This window comes from Crocuta crocuta, unplaced genomic scaffold, assembly GCF_008692635.1.
Source record: "Crocuta crocuta isolate KB4526 unplaced genomic scaffold, BGI_CrCroc_1.0 scaffold351, whole genome shotgun sequence".
Classification (NCBI taxonomy): domain Eukaryota; kingdom Metazoa; phylum Chordata; class Mammalia; order Carnivora; family Hyaenidae; genus Crocuta; species Crocuta crocuta.
In genome coordinates this window covers 298,113-307,429 of record NW_027530853.1, presented here as the reverse complement: position 1 = coordinate 307,429, position 9,317 = coordinate 298,113, and the positions used below count along the sequence as shown (strand labels likewise).

At 47.1% G+C, this 9,317-nt stretch overlaps 1 protein-coding gene across 4 annotated transcripts in view; it reads left to right on the top strand.

Moving 5' to 3' along the window:
* Positions 1–302: 302 nt before the first annotated feature.
* The window catches only part of AK2 (adenylate kinase 2), a 19,991-nt gene continuing 10,976 nt past the window's right edge, over positions 303–9,317 (top strand). For all 4 annotated transcript variants that reach the window (XM_077769456.1, XM_077769458.1, XM_077769455.1 and 1 more), the window contains exons 1-2: positions 303–460; positions 8,309–8,434. In XM_077769456.1, the coding sequence (XP_077625582.1) occupies positions 362–460; positions 8,309–8,434 (225 nt within the window). In that variant the 5' untranslated portion in view covers positions 303–361. The remainder of the gene's footprint in view (positions 461–8,308; positions 8,435–9,317) is intronic.

Below are 9,317 nucleotides of genomic sequence, written 5' to 3'. Positions count from 1 at the left end.
ATTAACTGTCAAAGCCAACCTGGAACTTCCAGCCTGGCCTCTGGTCTTGCTTCACTTTTTCCCGCCCACTCTGCACACCCGCCCTGAGCCCCAACCCGCCTCGGACCAAGATGGCCCGCCCCTTCCTTACTCGCATTGATTTTGCCCAATCAAAAACCAGTCTTCCCCAGTATCGCCGCACGGTTGGTGAGTTGAAGTGTCCGTCGCGCTTCGGGGAGGGCGGAAGGCCTTGACGGACGTGGCGACGGACCAGTGTTAGAGGCGAGCGGGCCGTGCGTGGCGTGCGCGGCGCGCTAGGCTGGAAGCCCCTGGACCTGCGAGGTGTGTGCTGGCGGGTTGAGCGGTGAGAGGCTCGGCGGCCATGGCTCCCAACGTCCCCGCGGCCGAACCGGCCCCAGAGTGCCCTAAAGGCATACGGGCCGTGCTGCTGGGGCCGCCCGGAGCTGGCAAGGGTACCCAGGTGAGCTGCAGGGCCGGGCTTGGCGGCGGAGCCCGCGGAACTCCAAGGTCAGGACGGCCGGAGGTCCGGATCGCCCTGGAGCGGGGCCGTGGGTTTAGGCCTGGAGAGGGGGTTGGGGGTGCTGGTAAGGCCTTTGGGAGAGGATACAGTTAGAGGTCGGGGGAGTCTGAATTAGAATTAGAGTTCTGGAGGGACCTAGGCTTGAGGTGTCCTGTTAGGGGATCAAAGGACTGATTTAGATCCCTTAAAGGGCTAGAAGCTTGAGAGGCTTTGAGCGGTAGGGAGAGCCTTGAGTTGAGGCATCTGGATTACAGCCTGAGAGGAGTCAGGGACCCCAGATTCCCTGCGATATGGGACTGGATTGCCCAGGGTTATGTTCCAGGCACTCCGGGTAGGGGAAGCTTGCTTGTAATGATTAAAGACGGTAGGTGGAGGAGCATCTCCAGCACGTGGGGCCAAGTGGGAGCTGGCCTGTGCTGATTAGGAGTACTGAGAAAAATGAGGTATGGCCTGTCTGAGCCAGTTAAGTTGGGGGAATGGGAGAAGGCACCTCAATGTACAGGTAAGAAACCAGGTCAAGAGAAGTCAGGTTGCTTTCTGAAGATAGCAAAATTGACTTCCTGCTGTCTGGAACCTCAGGAGCCATGGGGCTCCAGGAGATTGGAGTCTAAAGTTACCTGCTGCCTTAGCAGACTGTGGGGCCTCACTTGGTATCTGGGCTGTAATGGACCCATAGATCGGGGTTGGGATTTATGAACTCAAATTTAAGATTTGGAAGCATAGGTTGGATTACCAATGTCNTCACAGGTTCTTGCTTGTTCTTAGATTCTAAAGAGGGAATACTTGAAAATCTGAGCACCTAAGTGACTGGTGTTCTGGGGACAGCTCTGTGCCCACTTTTGCTAGCACTTGAAAAGATCTTGTCTTACTCATTCTTGGGAATCCCTCTGGCAGCCCGCACATTATATGGCACTTGATGGTGTTGGAAATTAATGAAAGGCATAGATTCATGTGGGTGACGAGAAAGGAAGTCTGGAAGATTCAGTTCATTCCTGATACATGCTTTTTTGGCTCTGGGCATTAGGTCAAGAACAACCACTTTTCCTTTTCTTTCCATAGCTGGAGCTGATTGATCCTTGGAACTCACTGTTGCCTAATCCCCTGTTCTCAGTAACTTTGAAGTCTCCTTTTTCCTGTTGCTACTACCCTTGGTTATTAGGGAAACTGCCGCCTAGGCTCTGAGTCTGCAAGCCCAGACTCTGCAGACTTTTGCTGTAAGTGACTGTGTATGAACAGGGTAGCTCAAATGCATCAGTTCTTTTTTCTTAGTTCATATGGAAGTTAATCATTTCAGTAGTTGTGTAATGAGGCAACTTATCCCAGTGCTGAAATGAGAGTTTTATAGTAAAGTCTAGCAAGCTTTGTAACTTGTGAGCCTAAATGTTCTCACCTGAAACATGGTGATAATTTAAACATTTCTTGAACACCAAACATTGAAGATGGAGCAGTGAACAAGACTGACAGGGTCCTCACTCACATAGACAAAAAGTTGACAGGGANGGCTCTGAGCTGTCAGCACAGAGCCCAACACGGGGCTCAAACTCAAAACTTTGAGATCACGACCTGAGCTGAAGTCAGACACTTAACCCACCGAGCCACCCAGGCGCTCCTTCCTCATCTTAATAACACATTTCCCTTCTCCCCAACACGGATGTATTTCAGTGTAAAGGGTGATGTATTCAGGAAGTTTGAAGACAGTTGTACTTAGGAGCTAATTTATAAGGGTATGCGTATGGTGGGCGTTGGTCAGAGAAGGCTTTGTGGAAGTAGAGGAGAGGTGCTTGGGACTTAAGGAAACACAAGTTCTTTAATGTCTATATACCTTTCTTTTCATAGGTGGAAATATAGGAATACTGGTGGTGGTAGTTTTAATGGAGTTTAAAAGAAACCAACCATGTTCATAAATCAGAAGTTGTGCAGAGTGGCAGCCTGCAGCAGCATTTAGCCTGCAGATGCATCCTAACTTTTTTTTTTAATGAAGAGTTAAATACATAAAAGAAGACAAGACGGAATAATGGGTCCCCATGTACCCAGTATCCAGCCCCGACAACCATCAGCTGGTGGCCATTCCCTCTCCATCCACTCTCCCTTCACAAAGCTCCCAGATCTCATAACCAAGGCGTGTTTCCTGTTTTCTCTGCCCGCCCCTGTGCACAGTTTTTTTCCACATGTTCAACTTTATACCAGTTCTTCCTGGACAGGCCCACACAAACAGTTTTCCGCCACTGTGAAGGTCAGGCTGCGTCAGCTATGTCCGCGCAGTGACATAACACCTCTCTGAGACCCACATTCTTGTTCCCTTTTTACAGCTAAAGAAACTGAAGGTCAAAGAGACAGTTTTCTAGTTTACCTAGCAAGTAATTGGCAGGTCCTGCATCTGAATGGCTCCAAAGTTCCTGCTCTTTCTGTTGCTATTTCCTACCCTGGGTTAGCTTTTTCTCCCACCCTGTGCATGTTGTGTTTGATGGTTTTGGTGCTGGAGATGCAGAGAGCAGCACTTGCCCCTCAGGAGAATACAATATACCACAATAGTCACCCTTGGCTTAGTTCTGTGACAGGCCCCTGGTCACGTGTTATCTGACTTAACCCTACAACCCTAGGAAGTAGGTCCTGTTATTGTCCATGCCTTTTTACTGATAAACTGCGGCCCAGAAGCTGTATCTTAACTCCCAGAATATCCATGAAGAAGTAGCAAAGGCAGGATTTGAACTCATGACGGATTCTCAAGTAGAGTCACCATCTTACCCTGTTGCTATTAATCTAGGTGGAGAGGCAGAAATGAAAATGCACGCAAACAATGCATACTAGTACAAAGTACCACGTGGGAAGTATCAGGTGAGTGACCCTGACACATGCTAGGGTAGTTCAGGGTCAGAGCAAGAACTATAATTTGTTAAGAGTATTCCATTCTTCTCCTAGCCACCTAGCGATGTTGGTAATACTCTCTGTCCCCAGTTTATAGATGAAACAGTAGTCTCCGAGATCTCTCACTGGCCTGAGGTTACATGGTGAGTTAAGAGGCAGAGCTGACATTCAAGCACAGGTTTCTGTGCTTTTTAAAAAACTTTTTACTGAAGTATAAAATACAGGGAGAAAGGAACAAATACCGTAAGTGAGCAGCTTGATGAGTTTTCACAGTGCGAATTTTCACAATTACATTTGTGTAGCTTACATCCATATCAGGAAACATAATGTTGTCAGCATGGTGAAGTCCTCTTTGTGCTCCCTTACGCGCGCGCGCACACACACACACACACACACACACACCCTCACCCTCCTTCCCCAGGGACAGCCACTAAGGCTCTGTGAGTTGTTACTGTTGTTTTCTAATAAGGCTATACAGTGTCATGGGTAAGAGCGGGGCCTTGCCAGCTCTGCTGTTACCAGCTATGTGATCATGGGCAAGTTAGCCTCTGAAATGTATAAAATGCAGATAAGAATAGTTTCTTCCTCATGGGTTTGTTGTGTGTTACGCATACTAAATAACAGTAAAGCAACCCATGGAAAAATTGCTTGGCATGTCACAAACACTCAGAGTAGAAGGGATACTCAGAGTAGAAGAAGAAGGGATAGTTGGGAATACTTTTGGTGGGAGAAATATGCTCAGAATTTGCCTGTGGGGAAGGGTAGAGCTTAGGCCACTGGAGAGAAGGGAAAGGGTGTTTCTGCACCGAGAAGAGCCAACGTCCTCTGAGATGCTTATATTATGTATTTGGGAATCTTACATGGAGCCGCTACTCATAGTGGTGCCGGGCATACAGACAGGGGACCTGTGGAGGTAAATATGAAGAGTTTGGGAGGGTTAGGACTTTTATTGTGGAGGACACTGAGTGCTAGGTTAAAATATTTGGAATTCTTCCCTATGGTACTTCCATGGTACCTTCCATGGTACTGAGACATGGAAGGCTTCTGAACATGTGTGTGTGTTGGGGGATTGGGGCGGCCACACCCAGTAGTATTTTGGGAGATGATTCCAGCTACATATTCAGGAGCATTGGACCTGGGAGTGGGAAAGACTGCAGGCAGAAAGATAATGTCAAGGTGAGAAAACATGTGGGTTTGAGATTAAGTCAGCTCTCAACAACTGATAGTTTCCCCTTTATTTCCCTAAATGCCAGGCACTATGCTGAATATTTTCACGTACATCATTTTATTAAATCCCCATAACAGCCCTGAAAGTAGACATTATTATTCATACTCTAGTGATGAAGAAACTGGGGCCTTAAAAAGGCTGCATAACTGTTCAAAGGGTCACAGCAAGCAAATTGTAGATCCTGGTTTCCACCCCAGATCTGTACCACCAAAAACCCCATCTTGCGCCACTACCCAGGGTTGTGCACCCAGGGAGGTGCCTGAGAACCACTCGCTTGTGAACTTTGCGGGTGGGCCTGCCTTGGTATTTTTAGCGTGTGCCCCAGATGACTGTGATAATTCACTGAAAACTGAGAACATTAAGCCACCATGCTATCTCCCTAGTGGTATTAGTTAGCCCTTCTTATCCATGCACCCCGGAAGCTCACCCTCCCCAACAGGGTTCTCACAGGGATGATGAGCCTATCTCTTGATCCATGGCCAGTGAGACACAAGTGTCTCAGGGCTTCAGCACTAAGTGTGGTTCAGGGGGCAACAGCATAGCCAGGCCTGCAAGCTTCTTAATGCAGGTGCTCACGGGCCGCCTGGGAGGTTCAGTCGGTTAAGCACCTGACTTTGGCTCAGGTCATGATCTCGCAGTTTGTGAGTTCAAGCCCCACATCGGACTCTACTGACAGCCCAAGGCCTCGAGCCTACTTCGGATCCTGTGTCTCCCTCTCTCTGTGCCCCTTCCTGCTCATTCTCTGCCTCTCTCTCTCAAAAATAAATAAACCTGAAACATGTAGATGCTCAGGCCCTACCCTATGGAATCAGAATCTGCATTTTAGCTGCACCCCCAGGAGATCTAGACTAGAAGCAGTGCACTAAAACATCAGCTTGAAGTTGGGGGGAATATAATATGGTTATTTCATCAGGCTGCTTCTGTCGTTTGGAAGTAGAGAGTAATGCAAAAGAGAAGACCACGGAGGGAGGTTTTTTATTTATTTTGAATGCCTACTATGTGTCCAGTGTTTTCTGTACTTTTGTCATTTTATCCTCTCAATGGCCTGATGCAGTAGACATCCTCATTTGACTGGTGAGGAGACCGGTTCTGAGAAGTTAAGTAACCTAAGGTCACATAGCTGTTGGGTGCCTTAGCCAGGATCCCTTTGTAAATCTGACTCCAAAGTCCATGCTCTTTCCAAACACATTGACTCCCGTGCAGCCGGCAGAGAATGAAGGAATTCGTCTTCAGCCTCACCGTAGCTTCCCTCGTGGAATGTTCTTCCACACAGCCATGGCCATGGAATCCCGGCGTCTGGAAAGGAACATAGGAATCCTGCGGCGGGGGAGAAACAGAACAGTTAGGTTCTTTGGTTACAGCCCTTCTCTGGTGTTTTGGTCAGCCTTTCGGCTTGAACAAGCCTGATCTCCAGAATGTTCACCCAAGTTCATTTTAACAACCAAGGCAAAGAGTGGCAGAGAAGCTCAGTTCTCTGGGTCTGTGGCCACCACACCAGCCTGGAGGACCAGGTTTTCCACTGCCAGAAGGTCCTGACCCTCAGTAGTTTTCTGAAGTGTAGTTTTAAATGCCTTCTTCAGCTGGGTTCCATTTTGCTATGAGGTTATTTCTTTGTTTGAACTGAATTAGTCCATGAGTCACAAACTGGAATTTGCTGCATCGAACCCTATCTATTTAGCTTTTCTCATGTGCAACTAAGAAAACTCCCAGTGAACTGGTTTGAATAGAATCCAACTGTACTTACTTTATAAGACAGTTGAATCAGAAAGCTAAGGATTCAGTTTCTNGTCCAGAGTTTCTTCCTGTTTCTAGTCTTTACTCTGATGTATTATCCACTGATCCAGGAGTTCCTAGAAGACGGGGCCCATGTCTCTTGTTTTGCTGGCTGCCAGCAGGGCTTGAAAGAGGCATCAGTGTTTTCTTTTTTTTTATTTAATGTTTATTTATTTTTGAGAGATAGAGACAGAGTGTGAGCAGGAGAGGGGCAGAGAGAGGAGACACAGAATGTGAAGTAGGCTCCAGGCTCTGAGCTGTCAGCACAGAGCCCAACATGGGGCTCGAACCCACAAACTGTGAGATCATGACCTGAGCCAAAGTCTGAGCCACCTAGGCACCCTATATCAGTGTTTTCTTTCTGTATGAATAAATGTGGGATTTGGGCAGGGGGTACAGTACCAGCTAGTTGAGTACCTACTATGCGCCAGTCCCTATGTGCATGTGCCAAACTCCGTTTGATCCCATCAACCCATGATGGAGGTACTACTACTGTTTCCGTTTGACTTAGAGGAAATTTGAAACTTAGCAAGGTAATACCATTTTTCTCAAGTGTCATTGGTGCCTGAAACCTAGGTATGTTGACTCTGAATCCCAAGCCCTTTTTTTTTTATTATTTTGTTTTTAATGTTTATTCATTTTTGAGAGACAGAGAGAGACAGTGCAGGTGGAGGAGGGACAAAGAGAGAGAGAGACACAGAATCTGAAGCAGGCTCCAGGCTCTGAGCTAATGCGGGGTTCGAACTCATGAACCATGAGATCATGACCTGAGCTGAAGTTGGACGCTTAACTGACTGAGCCACCCAGACACCCCTGAATCCCAAGCTCTTAACCAAAAGGCTATACTGCCTCCTAAAACTACTATGTAAGTGTTTAATGTTGGCCAAATGCTCTGTTTATGTATCCTGTCTGATCCTCAGAGCTACTTTCCTAGATGGAGACTTTTTGCCTTCATTTTAAACAGATGAGGAACCTAAGCCTCTGAGAGGTTAGTAATAGGAAAGGAGAAGGGCCAGATCTGCCTGGGGGAGCCTGCACTCTTCACCTTGCCCAGCTGCCTCGCAGGCCAGTGGCCACACTGCTTGACACTCACACATTCATTCCTTTGGCAAATGTTCATTCAACACGTTATATGCCAGGCGTTGTCCTGAATGCTTTATATACATCAGCTCCTTTAAACTTCACAGCAGCCGGGGTGCCTGGCTGACTCTGTCGGTAGAGCATGTGATTCTTGATCTCACATTTGTAAGTTCAAGACCACCCTGGGTGTAGAGATTGCTTAGAAATAAAATCTTTAAAAATTAAATACAAATTGGGGCACCTGGGTGGCTCAGTTGGTTAAGCAGCCGACTTCAGCTCAGATCATGATCTCACCATTCATGGGTCCGAGCCCCGCGTCGGGCCCTGTGCTGACAGCTAGCTCAGAGCCTGGAGCCTCCTTCACATTCTGTGTGTCTCTCTCTGACCCTCTCCCACTTACAGTCTGTCTCTCTCAAAAATAAATAAACATTTTTAAAAAATTTTAATAAATAAGCATTAAAGGAAAAGTTAAAAATAAATAAAAATAAACTTCATGGCAACCATGTCCTGAAGGACTGATGCTGCTATTTTTATTCTTCCCCTTTATGAACTGAGGTTTTGTGTCACTAGTGTGTATAGTGGAAGTAGTAGTAATAGCTTCTTATGTGCTAGGTGCAGTTTTAAGTGCTTTACGTGTATTATGTCACATAATTCTTACTATAACCCTATAATCATACATTACAGTATAATATAAGGTACTTTTATCCCTATTACAGGTAAGGAAATCAGCATTTGCCTAAGTTCACACAGCCAGTGAGTGACGGCCAGGTTCACACCCAGGCAGTCTGATGCCCGGGCCTGCAGTGCTAACGCTGTCTTGGTCCTTGTCTTCCCCTCCACAGGCACCCAAGTTGGCCGAAAACTTCTGTGTCTGCCATTTGGCCACTGGGGACATGCTGAGGGCCATGGTGGCTTCCGGCTCAGAACTGGGAAAAAAGCTGAAAGCAACTATGGATGCCGGGAAACTGGTAGGTTTGGTGGCACCAGTGAGTGTTGATATTCCCGAGTCTAGATCTGCACTGCCTGATTTGGTGGCCACCGGCCACATGTGACCATGGTGATTCATTTACATTTCATTTACTTGAAAATTCGGTTTCTCGATCTCACTTGCCACATTTCATATGTTTGTTCACCAGCACAGGTATGGCACATTTCCGTCACTGTAGAAGATTCTGTCCGGACAGCCCTGTGCTGTGGGGTGTTTTAACAAACTGGCACGCTCTATGAGCTTACAGAGTAGCGACTTACTTGGTTCATTCTGAATTGTGGCATTTGTTTTATTCACCATATTCTTGAGGTTCCCTTTGCTGATGCATTTTATAATACGCCCCGTTTTTAGAGCCAGAAATGAAACTGCCATCCTTAGGCCAGAGCTCAAGCATGCCCCCAGGAGAGGACCTGGGAAACCACCGAGTGTTTTCACCTTGTTTTGGTGCCACTGTGTTCCCACGTCTCTAACAGAGGAATTGTTTGACAATTAACAAAAGTAATTCTTCCTATTTGGGGAATAAAATAGCATTTTCTTAGGTTTTTAGTCCAATTGATCTGATTGGACAATTACAATCTGTGATCTAAATCTTCTTTGATTAGTGCCATAAATTAGTTGTAACTGAGTTATTTTGGGACCTGGCCTCCGGGAATCACCTTCAGAAGTCATTTTGTGGAGCACCTAGGTGGCTCAGTTGGTTAAGCGTCTGACTCAATTTAAGCTCAGGTCACAATCTCACGGTTTCTGAGATCAAGCCCCCACGTCCAGCTCTGTGCTGACAGCATGGAGCCTGCTTGGGATATTCTCCCCCCCCCCCCCCCCCCCCCCCCCCCCCCACAGCCCTCCCCCCCCCCCCAAAAAAA